We start from the raw sequence: 15,649 nt of genomic DNA, 5'->3' as shown, positions 1-15,649 counted from the left end.
CCTGGCGCTGAGAGGTACAGACGCTGTGTGTGTCCGTGTGTGTCTCTCTCTCTCTGTCACTGTCTGTGTCGCTCTGTTTCACTGTCTGTGTGTGTCACCGTGTGTGTCACTGAGTGTGTGTGTCACTGTGTGTGTCACTGTGTGTGTCCCCGTGTGTGTGTGTGTGTCACTGTGTGTGTGTGTGTCACCACGTGTGTCAATGTGTGTGTCACCGTGTGTGTGTGTGTGTCACCGTGTGTGTGTGTGTGTGTGTCACCGTGTGTGTCACCGTGTGTGTGTGTGTCACCGTGTGTGTCACCGTGTGTGTGTGTGTGTCACCGTGTGTGTCACCGTGTGTGTCACCGTGTGTGTGTGTGTGTGTCACCGTGTGTGTCTGACGGCTGTCCCCTCTCCGGGTGTTTAGGGTTGTCATGGCGAGACGCCGTCACCCAGCAAGTGGTCGCCGCGGAGATGAGGAGGCTCCGCCCCCCACCGGCGGGAGGTCCCGCCCCGGAACGGTACGTGACCGGCCCCGCCCCGCGGTTCCCGGACCCCCGGGGGCGGCGTCCGAGGACAACACGGCCCCCGGGGTCTCGGAGCAGCCCAACACGCCCCGGGACAGACACGCTCCGTCCCCGCGGGAACACGGGACCAGGAGGAGAGGCCATTCAGCCCCTGGAGCCTGTTCCACCATTCTATCAGATCACGGCTGATCTGTACCTCCACTCCAATTACCCCCCCCCGAGCCCCCACCCCCCCCGAGCCCTGAGCCCCTGACCCCCTGAGCCCCTGACCCCCTAGCCCCTGACCCCCTGAGCCCCTGAGCCCCTGACCCCCTGAGCCCCTGACCCCCTGACCCCTGAGCCCCTGAGCCCCTGACCCCCTGAGCCCCTGACCCCCTGAGCCCCTGAGCCCCTGAGCCCCTGACCTCCTGAGCCCCTGAGCCCCTGACCTGACAAACATCTCCACCTCAGGGGGAACCATACCCCCACATCCCACAAACAGTCAGGAAGTGAATGAGTGATTGTATCTGAGGGGATTGTTAAGAGAGAGAGAGGGGGAGTGGGGGGGTTGGGGGGGAGTGTGGGGGAGTGTGGGGGAGTGGGGGGGGTGTGGGGGAGTGGGTGGGGTGTGGGGGAGTGTGGAAGAGTGGGAGGGGGTGTGTAGGGGAGTGGGGGGGGTGATGGGGGGTGTGTGGGGGAGTGGGGTGTGTGGGGGAGTGGGGGTGTGTGGGGGAGTGGGGGTGTGTGTGGGGAGTGGGGGGGGTGCGCGGGAGGGGGAGAAACCCCCACCTCCTTTCCCGACAGCGACGAGGAGATCTATAACATCCGCCCTGAACAGGGCACGGACAGGGAGAGAGGTTTAAAGTCTCCCCCCCAACCCCTCCCCCCACCCAACCCCACCGCCCACCCCACCCCAACCCCACCGCCAACCCCCACCCCCATCACCCCCACCCCCCCATCACCCCCACCCACCCCCAACCCCTCAACCCCCCAAACCACACCTAATGGACCCCAAAGGGTGTGTGGAGCACATTAAAATTAGGATTCATCCTGACACACACACACACACACACACACACACATACACACACACACACACACATACACACACACACACACACACAAACATACACACACAAACATACACACACACATACACACACACACACAAACACACAAACATACACACAAACACACACACACACAAACACACAAACATACACACACACACAAACATACACACACACACACAAACACACACACATACACACAAACATACACAAACACACACAAACACACACACACAAACACACACACATACACACACACACACAAACACACAAACATACACACATACACACACAAATACACAAACAAACACACAAACATACACACACACACAAACATACACAAACATACACACACAAACATACACACACACATACACACACACACAAACACACAAACATACACACAAACACACACACACACACACACAAACACACAAACATACACACACACACAAACATACACACAAACACACAAACATACACAAACACACACACACAAACATACACAAACATACACACATACACACACAAACACACAAACATACACACAAACACACAAACATACACACACGCACACAAACATACACACACACACATACACACACAAACATACATACACACACACATACACACACACACGTGCGCTCGCACACTTGCAGACACGAGTGCGCACACACACACACACACACACACACACACACACACAGACGGAGGAGGTAACCTCTATCTCTTTCTGTTTGTCTCTCTATCTCCCATTCTCCCTCTCTATCCATCTTTCTATCCCTCTCTCTCTCTCTCTCTCTCTCCTTCTCTATCTCCCCCTCCTCTCTTGATCTTCCCCCCTTTCTCCCTCTCTCCTCTCTCTATCCCGCGCTCTCTTTCTCTCTCTGTGTCTCTCTACTCTTTCCCCCCTCTCTCTCGCGCTCTGTCTCTCTCTCGCGCCCTCTCTCTCAGGTTGTATCAGGATGATGGCCGAGTCTCTCTGGATGCCCCTCCGTGGCCCCCGGGGAACCCGTGGCCCCAGAGGTACCCGCAGACTGGCCCCCCACGCCCTCGGCACCCCTTCGCTCCGGAGCCACCCCCAGCTCACCAGGTGGGTGACGTTTCCTCCCCCATCTCCCCAACACCCGCTCTCCTCTCCCCACTCTGCACCGACACTCCCCAGAGATCGGGTGTCGTCCGGGAGGAGAGATATCTATACACAGGTGTCCACAAAGTCCTGTTACCCCCGTGTTATCTTTCCCTTCAGTGAGTGAGAGAGTGTGCGTGTGTGAGAGTGAGTGTGTGTGAGTGAGTGTGTGTGAGTGAGTGGGTGAGTGTGAGTGTGTGAAAGTGAATAAGTGTGTGTGTGTGTGTGAGTGAGGATGAGTGTGTGAGTGAGTGTGTGAGAGTGAGTGAGAGTGAGTGTGTGTGAGTGAGCGAGTGCGTGAGTGTGTGTTAGTGAGTGAGTGAGTGTGAGTGAGTGTGTGAGAGTGAGTGTGTGTTAGTGAGTGTGAGTGAGTGAGTGAGTGAGTGCGTGAGTGAGTGAGTGAGTGAGTGCGTGAGTGAGTGAGTGAGTGTGAGTGAGTGTGTGAGAGTGAGTGTGTGTTAGTGAGTGCGTGAGTGAGTGAGTGAGTGAGTGAGTGCGTGAGTGCGTGAGTGAGTGAGTGAGTGAGTGAGCGCGTGAGTGAGTGAGTGAGTGAGTGAGTGAGTGCGTGAGTGAGTGAGTGAGTGAGTGAGTGAGTGAGTGAGTGAGTGAGTGATGGCAGATGATGTTGGTTTATTGTGGTTTCCGTGTGGGTTTTGACCCATTTTTGGCACCAAAATCACTAAACACTTCCCCCCGACCCACACGGAGGGGAATCCACACGAAGCTCTTTATTCCGACAAGAATCGGGCTTAGGCCCCAAAGTTCCCGCGGCAACACGGTGGGACTTAACCCGTTGCCCGGTTTGGTTCGAGTAGGACCCCAACGCCTACTGGCCGCGGAGTGATCCGGAAAGGAGCCAGTGGCAACGGGGCAGCCATCGGAGGGTGAACCCCGGGTCTCCGGCCAACCAACCCCCCGCCCCCCAGAGAGAGTCCAGCACCGATCTCGCCGACCGTCAGCCACAGGAAGGTGAGAGAAAACACACAGTCACTACACTGTACACTTTGAGACGTCCCAACCACGCGATAAAGGCCCTGTAACAAATGCGAGGATTGTTGTTGTTGTTGTTGTTGTTCCGCACTCCGCTATCGAGCTCTCCTGCTCCCCTCGCTCCCCGTTGGGACTCTGATCTAAGTCCCATCACCTCGCCCCCTCCCTCGCCTCCATCAAGGCACGTCTCAAGACCCTCCTCTTCGACCGCGCCTTCGGTCACCCTCCTCCCCCCACCTCCCCCCCCCCCCCCACCTCCCTGCCCTCCAGCGCCTCAGGACGTCCTCCCGACGTGAAAGTCAGACTCTGCGTAGACGTCACGTGTTGTTGTTGATGTGGAGGCTGTTTGTTGGGGGTTCTGCTCCCACAGAGGCAGCCGTGAGGAGGATAGCGTTGGCTCTGGACAAATATGGCCTCGATCTCCGTGACCTCAGCTCCCAGCAGCTCCGCAGCCTCTCCACAGCCATCCTGCGGTTACTGCGGACGGACAGCCCGGGTAAGAGAAGCCCCCACACCCCCCCCCACCCACCCACACACACACACACACACACACACACAGACACACACACAGCAGTCAGTGGGAACCCGGTTGTTGGTCGATTGTCAGATCGCTTTCCGGGGGTAATAATCCCTTGAAAAAAAATAATAATAATGTGGTCACTCAATCCACGGCTGTTTGTGGGGACACTGCCGTGTGCGCGACCGGCTGCCCGCGTTTCGCCCACAAAATACGCAGTGGCTCCAATATACCGGACGAGGGTCTGAGACACTTACTGAGACTATCGCTGTTTGTTCCCTTTCAGCTCAGAGTGAGATGGACATCACCACCGAGAAAAAGGTGAGATTGTCGGACACGAGAGAGAGAGAGAGGGAGAAGGGTGGATGGATGGACAGAGAGAGAAAGATTTGGGGCAGACGGAAAGAGTTGGGGAGAGAGAGAGAGTTGGAAAGGGATGGGTGACGGGGAGGGAGGGGGGTGGGAGGGTTGGGGTCGAGGAAGGTGAGAGCAAGAATGTAGTGACTGTGAGTTTGATCGTCGGCACGGAGTGAGAGAGGGAGGGGCAAGTCCGAGTTGGAGGAGTGGAGGGTGTGGGTGTGTGGGCAGGTGGGAGACACCGTTCGTCCCGTGGCGAGGAGCCATGGCCCCCCCCCTGACACGCGTGTTCTTGTCACGGAAGGCATCTATGATGGAGGGAGCCATGCGGCATTGGAAAGAGACCGAGGCTGACGTCCTTCGCTCCCCGGTGCCCGGCATTCCCTCAGCCTCGCCCTCCGCTGCTCTCCCGGCACAGAGAGACCTTCCCGGCGACGTTCCCAAGCCGGGGCCGGCCAGCGACGTTCCCAGGGGACTCCCGAAGGCTCGGAGGGAGCAGGGGGCGGTGGCTGGAGCAGAGGGCACGGTCCAGGCGGGAATGACCCAGGAAGCTCGGAGCCGGGTGGTGGCGGAGATTGCCGAGATGCCGGGAATACCGGCGTTCCCGGCAACGCTCCGGAAGCTGGAGTCTGCGGCCGGCGCGGAGGTGCTCCCGAAGGAAGAGTACGGCTACATTGTGACCGATAAGAAGTGAGATCAGTAATTTACAGTTTTATCGTTATAACAACGCGTCTCATCATCTAAACGGTTCCTGCGGTTGAGGCCCAACAGTTTCCCATCAATAAACACTAATTGTTTTTAGGATAAACAGCCAAACAGTTTCTTGTTCCCAAATGAATCCCAAACCCTTTGCCCAATCAGCTCCTAACTCAACACAGGGTACACTGTAAAGTGTAGTGACTGTGTATTCTGTGGGCAAAACGTACGGCCAATAGAGTACAGCGACGTCTCACTAACAGTCGTGGATTGAAGTGACCAAATTATTATTATTATTATTTATTATTATTATTTTTTTTAGGGAGCGATCCACTAACAATCGGGTTACTATTGACTGCTGGTAAACAGAAGCGGGGCGGGGGGTGGTGGGGGGGGGGGGAGGAACCCTCGCCTGTCCCACAAACTGTCATCGAGCGAGTGACCAATTTTATTTGGGGGATTGTCGGCCAGGACATTGGGGGGTGAGCGTGTGAGTGACTTGAGCCGGGCTGTGGGGGGGTGGCGGGGGGGGCTCTGAGGGTCTGATCGCTGTGTGTGTTCTGTTCCCCCCCCCCCCCCCTTCGCAGACCCCTCGCTCTGTCGGACGGAGTGAAGTTACTGGAGACATTGGCCCACAGGATTCACCTGACCACAGCGAGTTTCATCAACATCAGGTAAAGCCCCTCCGAGCGCCGCAAACCAGCAACAGTGACGTATTATTATGTATATATAATGTAATATATATAGGGATTATTACCCCCGGAAAGCGATCCAACAGTCCCCCAAATAAAATCCTCTCTCACTGGGGCGGTTTATTGGGGGGGAGGGGAGGGGGGATTAACATGGCTTCCAAATTAAGACGGAATTGAAGAGTTTCCCACTCCTGTGGGTGTGCGCCCCACGATCCCTGGCTCTAACCCCCCCCCCACACTCCCCCACACAGCCACTGGCTCTAACCCCCCTCCCCCTGTGCTGTTCCCCCCACCCCCCAGTGTTATCGGACCAGCCCTGACCTTCCGAGTGAGGCTGAACGGACAGAATCTCACCATCGCTGAGGTGGCGAGCAGAGCCAGTGAGTACCTTCATCTCCATCATCATCATCCTCTTCCTCTCTACCTATCTCTCTCTCTCTCTCTCTCTCTCTCTCTCCTCTCTCTCTCTCCTTCTTTCTCGGACTCTCTCTCCCCTCCTTTGTCCCCCCCTCTCTCTCTCCTGTTCCCCTCCTCCCCGTCACTTGAGGCTGGAGCTGTTAATCCCCTTGTTTGATATGAAGAGGAAATGGTCAAGGGGTGAAGGGTGAGGGGCCACAGTCAGGGTCTCTCTACACTGACTGGGCTGTGTGTGTGGGGTGGGGGGTGGGGGGTGATGTGGGGGGGAGATCTCTCCTCTAGACAATTTGAAATAAGTTCTGCATCTCTGTCTTGATATATTTCCTTATGTTTCCCCCCTTTCTCCCCTCCCATTTCCCCCTCTCCCCCCCCCCCCCCCTCACTCTCTCTGCCCTCTTCTCCCCCACAGTTGCGGAGAAGTCATATCTGGAAGCGGAGACTGGTCTGAAAATCCTACAGGCGGGGGTGGGGGAGGTAAGTCCTGTCTCCATCGGACTCCAGGGGGGAGCACAGCCCCCACCCATTGACCCCCCCCCCCCACACACACACACACTCACACACGATGGGGATGAGAGGTCAGGGCACATCTCTCGCTCCCTCCCTCTCTCACACTCACTCTCTCACACTATCATTCTCACTCTCTCGTTCTCTTGCTTTTGCACATTCTCGCGCTCTCTCATACTGTCTCTCTCTCTCTCTTTCTCACACTGTCACACTCTCTCTCACACACTCTTACTGTCTCTCTCGCTCACTCTCCCACTCTCTCACACACACACACACACACACACAGTCGCTCTCTCTCACACTCCCTCTCCTTCACTCTCTCACTCTCATACACTCTCGTTCTCCTTCTTCCTCCTCTCACACGCTCTCCCTCTCTCTCTCTCTTACAGAGGAACGAGCTGCGTTCGCTGCCCAGTCCGACCCGCCACTCCGAAACATTCCGCTTCCTGTTGCTGTCGCTGGTGACGGTGGCGTGTGTGGCGGGCGTGCTGATCGCGGGCACACTCACCTACTGCCTCCGACAGAACTACAGGCAACGGCAACGCGAGAAACTATCCGGGCTGGGCACCGAGCCCGGCACCAACACCACCCTGGAGTATCAGGTACTGAGGCCACCTCAGACGTGATCAGCCTCTATATATATCAAACGCAAAGATTATTATTATTATTATTATTATTATTAAACCCAACTGGGAATTCCAGGCCTCCCACCCCTCTACACATGGAAATTCCCGAGATAGATTGTTGCTCTCTCTCTCTTTCTCTTCCTGAAGGGACGCACATCCCCCAATTCCGGAGAGTGTTAGGCGCAGGTTGGCGAGAGCCCAGGCTCGACCGGGGAGCCCAGAGTGTGCCCAGAGGAGGAACTGCTGGGGTCCAACCGGCTAAACCCACGTAGCTTGGCCATTGAGAGAGAGTGAGAGAGAGCGAGCGCTGTCTGGCCAAGCTTTCCCGCTGCTTGTCCAGCCAGGACCCCCCTCCCCGTGAGTTCGGGCTTTGGCCGTGGGGTTACCAGGAGCTCAGGGGTGGATTCCCTGCCCCCAGTGACCGGTCGGCCCTTCCAGCTCGTGCCGATGAACGAGGCCGGGCTGTGAGTGCCCTGGGACACTGCGGCCCCTCCTGGCTCAGGAACCGGGGAGTGGAGACCGTCACGGGGAGGGGGGGGGGAGGGGGGGGGCTCGATCCCCACATTCCGTTGGCGAACATGTCACCTGTGAATTGTGCGAAATTCTTAAATCCCGTCTCTTATCTCTTTGTGTCTCTGTGTGTGTGTGTGTGTCTCTGTGTGTCTGTGTGTGTGTCTCTTGCCCCAACTCTCCTCTCTCCGCTCTCCCCCACCCCCCCCCCTCCCCTCCCCTCTCTCCGCAGGAGCTGTGCCGGCAGCACATGGCGGGCAAGTCCTCGTACGGGGCGGGTGAGGCAGTGGAGACGTCCCGAGTGAGCAGCGTCTCGTCCCAGTTCAGCGACGCTCCCCAGGCCAGTCCCAGCTCCCACAGCAGCAGCACTCCATCCTGGTGTGAGGAGCCCGTACAGTCTAACATGGACATCTCCACCGGCCACATGATCCTGGTGAGACCCCGCTCACTGCCCCCCACTGCCCCACCCAGCTCAGCCCCTCCCCTGGCCACCCCCACACTGCCCCGCCCCACCCAGCTCAGCCCCGTCCCCTTCCCCTGCCCCCTCCACCCCCCACACTGCCCCGCCCCACCCAGCTCAGCCCCGTCCCCTTCCCCTGCCCCCTCCACCCCCCCACACTGCCCCGCCCCACCCAGCTCAGCCCCGTCCCCTTCCCCTGCCCCCCCCCACTGCCCCGCCCCACCCAGCTCAGCCCCTACCCTTGTCCCCGCCCAGCCCTGCCCACACCGCACTGGCTCCACCCAGCTCAGCCCCTCCTCTGTGTCATTTCGCCCCCAAAATATACAGTCACTACACTTAACAGGATATCCTGTGAGGGGCTTTGAGACGTGATAAGGTGCTGTATTATGATTATATTATTCCCAGCGCCTCGGGACGTCACCCGCCGTGTAACGCACTAAACAAACATGACTGTTGTTGTTGTTGTTGTTATTGTTTGGGGAGACGGGGGGGGGGGGAATGATACATTTTCTGACATCTTTTTCCAACCAAATGAACAACTGTAACACTTTGTGGATTTCTCCCCCCCCCCTCATTCGTCTCTCCAAACCCTTCCCCGCCCCACCCCCCACCCCCCCACCCTCCACCCCCACAGGCGTATATGGAAGACCACCTGAGACAGAGTGACCGGCTGCAGATGGAGTGGGAAGCTCTGAGCCGTTACCAGGCCGAACCCAACACCTGTGCCATCGGCAAGAGCGAAGTCAACCTCAAAAAGAGCCGCAATGCCGACTTTGTGCCGTGTACGTCCCAGGGAACGCCGTCATGAGACACTCCCCCCCCCCCATCCCATCCCCCACCCACTCAGCCACCTGGCCAGCCCCCTCCGCAGAGGGTGACCTCCCCCCCACACCGTGCCCATGCCCAGCTCTCCAACCCCCCTCTCCCCTCCCCTCCCCTCCCCTCGCTCGCCCCGGGTTGTATCTCTCAACACTTCCTACTTCTCATTCGCAGACGACCACAATCGAATGATGTTGAAAGCCCAACTCAACCCCTCGAGGACCGACTTCATCAACGCCAGCCCCATCGTAAGTTACTGTTGGGGCCAATACACTGCGTAGAGCTACACCATGTGGAGGATCGGGAGGGAGGGTGGTCTGGGTTTCTGTGTCTGGCTCCCCCCTCCCCCCCTGTTATCAGGGCTAGAGAGAGGTTGGGGTCTGTCACTGTCTATGGTGGATTCCATTCCCATCCCATCTCTTGCTGTCCCAGTCTCAGTCTTTCCTCTCTCTCTCTCTCTCTCTCACAGATTGACCATGAGCCCCGGATGCCAGCCTATATCGCCACCCAGGGTCCCCTCTCACACACCATCGCCGACTTCTGGCAGGTGAGACCCCCCCCCACGCACCCCCCTCGCTGCTCGCTGCCGGGGACGAGCTAATAACAACAGGACACAGTATTAACATGACAACTAACGCAGTGGGTCGAGCGATCAGGAAAACGGCCTCACACTGAGCCTGTGAGCAGTGACGGGAACCAACAAGTCAGATAACAAGTGGAGGCTCTGACCTCTGGTGGAAGTCTGTGTAGTGACTGTGTATTTTGTGGGCGAAACACAGCAGTCGATTGTGCACACAAAGTCGTGGATTGAGTGACATTATTATTATTTTTGTTGGAGGGATTATTACCCCTGGAAAGCGATCCGCCAATCGACTAACATCCGGGTTCCTACTTACTGCTGATAAACAGAGACGTGGGGGAGTAAGGAAAGTTGGCTAAGGGTTTGCCCCGCCCGGGAATCGAACCCGGGTCCTCTCGCTTGCGAGACGAGGGCTGTAACCTCTGAGCTACAGGGACTCCACGAATGATTTCCTCCAGATTGGGTGGGACGTGCTCATTGATTGGGGGGGGAAACGGAGGATATTTTTCTCATCGCCCTCTCTCTCTCTGTGTGACCACTTCCTGTCCTGTTGTAGATGGTGTGGGAGAACGGTTGCACTGTGATCGTGATGTTGACACCTCTGGTGGAGGATGGGGTGAAGCACTGTGACGCGGCGGCGGCCGGTGGTGGGGGGTGGGGGTGGTGGGGGTGTGGGTGGTGGTGGTGGTGGGGGGTTATTTTTTAAGCTAAAAAAAAATATTTTTTTTAAGCGGCAAAGTTTAAAAAAAGCAAATAGGTTAAAAAAAAATTAAGAGACGTGCGTGAGTTGGTGGACGCCCCTCTCTCTCGCGCTCGCTCTCTCGCTCTCTCGCTCTCTCACTCTCTCTCTCTCGCTCTTTACCCTGGAGGAAAAGTTGGCAATTTTTAACTCGCTTTTAGTAAAAAAAGAGGCCATTCTTCTTGGAGGAGGGGGGGGGGGGGCGGCGGGGGTTTGAACGTAAAAAATTATGAAAGAAAGAACGATTGACCGACAGAAACGCTCGTCGGTCGCGAGACGTCTGTGTCTCTCTCTCTCTCTCTCTCTCTCTCTCTATTTCCTCTTTGAGGAAATGTTGGCAATTTTTAACTCACTCTTAATAAAAGCAAAGGTTTTTTTTTGTGGGGGGGCGGGGACGGGGGAGACGGGGAGAGACGGGGGGAGAGACGGGGGGAGAGACGGGGGGGAGACGGGGGACGGACGACCGCACACGTCGAGACGAGCTTTCTTTGAGTTCATTCAGGAAGAGTTTTCGCTCTCTCTCTCTCTCTCTCTCTCTCTCTCTCTTTCTCCCCTTTTCTCTCTCTCCACAACACACAAATAATAATAATAATAATAATCATCAAGTGTTTGATGTTACATGAAGCTGCTGCCTGTGGCCCCCTCACCCCTCCCTCGTCCTCACCCCCCTCCCCTCACCCCTCCTCTCTCCCTCACCCTCCCTCGTCCTCACCCCCTCCTCTCTCCCTCACCCCCTCCCTCTCTCCCCCCCTCCCCCTCCCTCTCTCCTCACCCCTCCCCTCGTCCCTCACCCCCTCTCTCCTCCCCCCCCCCTCTCCCTCACCCCTCCCTCTCTCCTCACCCCTCCCTCTCTCCCTCACCCCCTCCTCTCTCCCTCACCCCCTCCCCTCCTCACCCCCTCACTCTCTCTCCCTCACCCCCTCTGCACCTTCTCCCTCACCTCTTCCCTCCCTCACCCTCTCACCTCCTAACTCTCTCTCACCTCTTCCCTCACCCCTCTTTCTCCCTCACTCTTTCCCTCTCTCCTCACCCCTCGCTCTCTCTCCCTCACTCACCTCCTCCCTCCCCTCTCTCCCCTCCCCTCACTCTCACCCCTCCTCCCTCACCCCTCTCTCTCTCTCCTCCCTCACCCTCTCTCTTACTCTCTCTCCCTCACCCCCTCCTCCCTCCTCTCCCTCACCTCTCTCCCTCACCCCTCTCCCTCACCCCCTCTCCCCTTCACCCCTCTCTTCCTCACCCCTCTCCCTCACCCCTCTCCCTCACCCCTCTCCCTCACCCTCTCTCCCTCACCCCCTCCCTCCCTCACCCCCTCTCCCTCACCCCTTCTCTCCCCCTCACCCCTTCTCTCCCCCTCACCCCTCTCTCCTCACCCTCTCCCTCTCCCCCTCTCCCTCACCCTTCTCCCTCACCCCTCTCCCCCTCTCACCCCCTCACCCCCTCCCCCTCACCCCCTGATTCAGGGCCGAACAAATCTCCTCATAAAAGACGGGAACGAAATAAAACCAAAGAGCAGCAACAACAACAACAACAGCAGCAACAGAAGGAGCCCCAAAACAGCCCCTAAACCGCCCAAAAACCGCGGGAAACACAGACCAGTCACTGTGCGGTTAGAGAGGGTCTCTCCCTCTCCCTTTCCCGCCTTCTCTCTCTCTCCTTCCCTCCCTCCCTCCCTCCTTCTCTCTCTCTCTCTCTCTCTCTCTTTATTTAATTTAATTTCTCTCTCTCCCTCTGTTTCTTTCTCACCGTCTTTCTCCTTTATTCTCTCTTTCTCTCTCTCTCTCCCTCTCTTTTTCTCGGTCACCCCCTCTTTCTCTCCCTTTTCTCTCCCCTTCCCTCCCTCCCCTCTACCTTTACCTATTTCCTTCCCCCCCCCTCTCTCCCTCTCTATTTTCTCCTTCCCTCCCTCCCTCTCTCTCCCTCTCTCTCTGTATTTTCTCCTTCTCTCTCCCTCTCTCTCTCTCTATTTTCTCCTTCTCTCCCTCTCCCCCTCTCTCTCTCTCTCTATTTTCTCCTTCTCTCTCTCCCCTCTCCCCCCTCTCTCTCTCTCTCTCTCTCTCCCCTCTCTCTCTATTTTCTCCCTCTCTCTCTCTCTATTTTCTCCTTCTCTCCCTCTCCCCCTCTCTCTCTCTCTCTATTTTCTCCTTCTCTCTCTCCCCCTCTCCCCCTCTCCCTCCCTCTCTCTCTCTCTCCCCCTCTCTCTCTATTTTCTCCCTCTCCCCTTCTCTCTCTCTCTCTATTTTCTCCTTCCCTCTCCCTCTCCCCCTCTCTCCTCTCTCCCTCCCCCTCTCTCTCTCTATTTTCTCCCTCTCTCCCCCCCTCTCTCTCTCTCTATTTTCTCCTTCCCTCCCTCCCCCCTCTCTCTCTCTCTCTCTGAGCCTCTCACCATGTGCCCGGGGGGTCGGGGCCGCTCCTCTGTGTTCGCCGCCGCCGGTCCTGGAGCCGCTGTGCGCGGAGGGCGGGAGGAGAGAGAGGGGGGGGCGGGGCGGGGCCCAGCGGCCTCCCCGGAGCCTCGGCCTCGCCTGGTCCCCGCGTCCGCTCTCCCGCTCCCTCCGGGCGGCCGCGGGGCCCTGACCCCCCCCCCCCCCCCCGGGACCCCCCACACTCACTCACTCACTCACTCACACACACTCACAAAAGTTATCGCATTTTCCTCTCTTCATCACCTGTTGTTATCTGAGAGAGACGACGAGAAAAAAAAAGGTTCAAAACGAATGGCTATAAACGTAATGTGTCAATATATTTTTTTTAAAAAAAAGGTGTTTTTTTGGGGCCTTTTTTCTCCCCTCAAAAAAAAAACAACCCCGAAATGTTGATTTTTTTTTAAAAAAATCCCCCCCCAAAAAAGTGTCTTTTTTTTTAATTTGAATTAATATTAATTTAATTCAATTCGATTGGAATTCATTTTAATTGTATTCATCTTCTTTATTGTTATTATTATTATTATTATTCATTTTAATTGTATTCATCTTCTTTATTGTTATTATTATTATTCATTTTAATTGTATTCATCTTCTTTATTGTTATTATTATTCATTTTAATTGTATTCATTTCTTTATTATTATTATTATTATTCATTTTAATTGTATTCATCTTTATTATTATTATTATTATTCATTTTAATTGTATTAATTTCTTTATTATTATTATTATTCATTTTAATTGTATTCATTTCTTTATTATTATTCATTTTAATTGTATTCATCTTCTTTATTATTATTATTGATTGATTGATTGATTCGCTTATTATTGTCGATGTCGGTGATCGGGTTTCCGTCGCCGTTGACACAAAAAATCCGCCGGAAAAAGTGTCTCCCAAAAAAAAAGCCTTTTTTTTTTTCATTTTCTTTCATTCGCTTTAATTCATTTCATTCGATTTGAATGAATTGTCACTGTATTCATCTTCTCTGTTATTATCGGTTCGGTTGATGCACTTATTTGTTACCGACGTCGGCGATCGGGTCCTTTCGAAGGACAAAAAATCCGCCGAAAAAAATAACCGAATGGAAATTTTTAAACGCTTTCCACTTTTTTTTGATTTCATTTTAATTTTAATTCGTTTTCATTACTTTAATAATCTTCCTCTTTGGTATTATTTTTTTTTGGGGGGGGAGGTGGAGGGGCGGCTGCCGGGGAGGGGGAAGAGAACACAATTTCGAAAGAACTAAACCTTCCCCCCACCCCCGAAAAAAATAATGAGCAGATTTTTAATTAAAATATTGACCTTTTTAATAAAACCCCCAAAAACGTGATTTTCCGCCCCCCTTTTCCAAGGGTTTTTTTTTTCCGCGCGGTTTTAAAAGCCGCCGGGAATCCCCCCCCACCCACCCCCACCAACCCCGAAAAAAAAATTGCTTACGTTTGCGTTGAGAAAAGAATTGATTTGATTTTTCGTTTTAAAAAAAAATAATTTACTTGTGATTCGATAACGAAAAAAAATGATCTTTTCGCGACAGTCTCAACGACGTTTTGACCCCAAATTGGGGCCTCCGCTCCTGGGCTTCTTTTTGGGCTGCGGACCTGTGGATGGTAACTATCTCGACACCCGGTGCCTTATCACCTCGTCGGGACGTCCTCCAAGCGCTGCGCGGGACACGCTGCCCAGTGTAGTGACTGTGGTGTTGTGGCTCGCCCGTTCGCTCCCTCTCTCGCGCCTTTTGAGTCGGGAGCTTAAGGGGAGTGAGCCCCCACGTCGGGGAACCTTGAGCTCCACCGCGGTTAAACATCCCAACGAAAGGAATGGCCGACAACACCCCTCTCCCCCCACCCCACCCCACCCCACCCCAACAACAACTTGTCTCGGAGCATACAACAACAACAACAACAGGAGCAACCAACGAACTGCGGCCCAGGGCGCTGGACAGTCGGGGATGCGGCGGGAACGTGCGAAAATAAACCGACTTGAGTCACCGCTCCACCGCTGGGACATTCCCGGGACTGAGTGAGCTTTCGCTGGGAGACGCGGCAATGTTCAGGCTCTCCCACAACCCCCACAGAATACGGAATATTACAGCACAGAATCAGTCCCCCCCCCGCCCCCCCGCTCTTTCCCCCCAAATCCTTGCACAATGTTCCTTTCCAGGGACCTGCCCCATTCCCTTTTGGAAGCTGTTATTGAATGGGTTCCCATAAAGCCTTTCAGGCAGTGAGTTCCGGACTGTTAACACCTCGCGGAAAAAAATTCCCGTCTCCCCTCTGGTGCTTTGTCCAGTTACCTCGAATCTATGTCCCCTGGTTACCGACCCACCCGCCAGAAGCAGTTTCTCCCCTATATCTACTCCATCAAAAGCCCTCATAGTTCTGGACACCTCGATTAAATCTCCCCCTCAACCCTCTCCGCTCCAAGGAGCACAATCCCAGCGTCTCTCTCTGCTCTGGAATATTCATCTGAATACCATCATTATGTCCCAAAGTGGAGCCCTGTAGCTCAGTGGCTATGCCCGGCCGGAGGGCCCCGCGTTTGATCCCCGGGGGAGGACGAAAACCTCAGGCAAGCTTCCTTACTCCACAACGCGCACAACAACAACAACAACTTGTTCGTCGGCCGGCGGACCGCTTTTCAG

At 55.2% G+C, this 15,649-nt stretch overlaps 1 protein-coding gene across 1 annotated transcript; it reads left to right on the top strand.

Moving 5' to 3' along the window:
• Positions 1–6: 6 nt before the first annotated feature.
• Positions 7–10,498, top strand: LOC121849384 (receptor-type tyrosine-protein phosphatase-like N; the record flags this gene model as incomplete). Its single annotated transcript, XM_042336180.1, has 16 exons — positions 7–14; positions 404–497; positions 2,507–2,645; positions 3,497–3,650; positions 4,042–4,167; positions 4,475–4,509; positions 4,850–5,235; positions 5,829–5,915; positions 6,234–6,313; positions 6,760–6,824; positions 7,244–7,456; positions 8,223–8,423; positions 9,085–9,232; positions 9,444–9,517; positions 9,739–9,816; positions 10,406–10,498. Coding segments are annotated over exons 2-16 (1,926 nt in total), but the record flags the coding sequence as incomplete, so codon positions are not given.
• Between the last annotated feature and the right edge of the window lie 5,151 nt (positions 10,499–15,649).

Source organism: Callorhinchus milii, unplaced genomic scaffold (genome assembly GCF_018977255.1).
Source record: "Callorhinchus milii isolate IMCB2004 unplaced genomic scaffold, IMCB_Cmil_1.0 Scaffold6, whole genome shotgun sequence".
In the NCBI taxonomy this organism is placed as follows: Eukaryota; Metazoa; Chordata; class Chondrichthyes; order Chimaeriformes; family Callorhinchidae; genus Callorhinchus; species Callorhinchus milii.
Note: the sequence above shows the minus strand (reverse complement) of the source record. Positions and strands in the feature narration are given on the sequence as shown.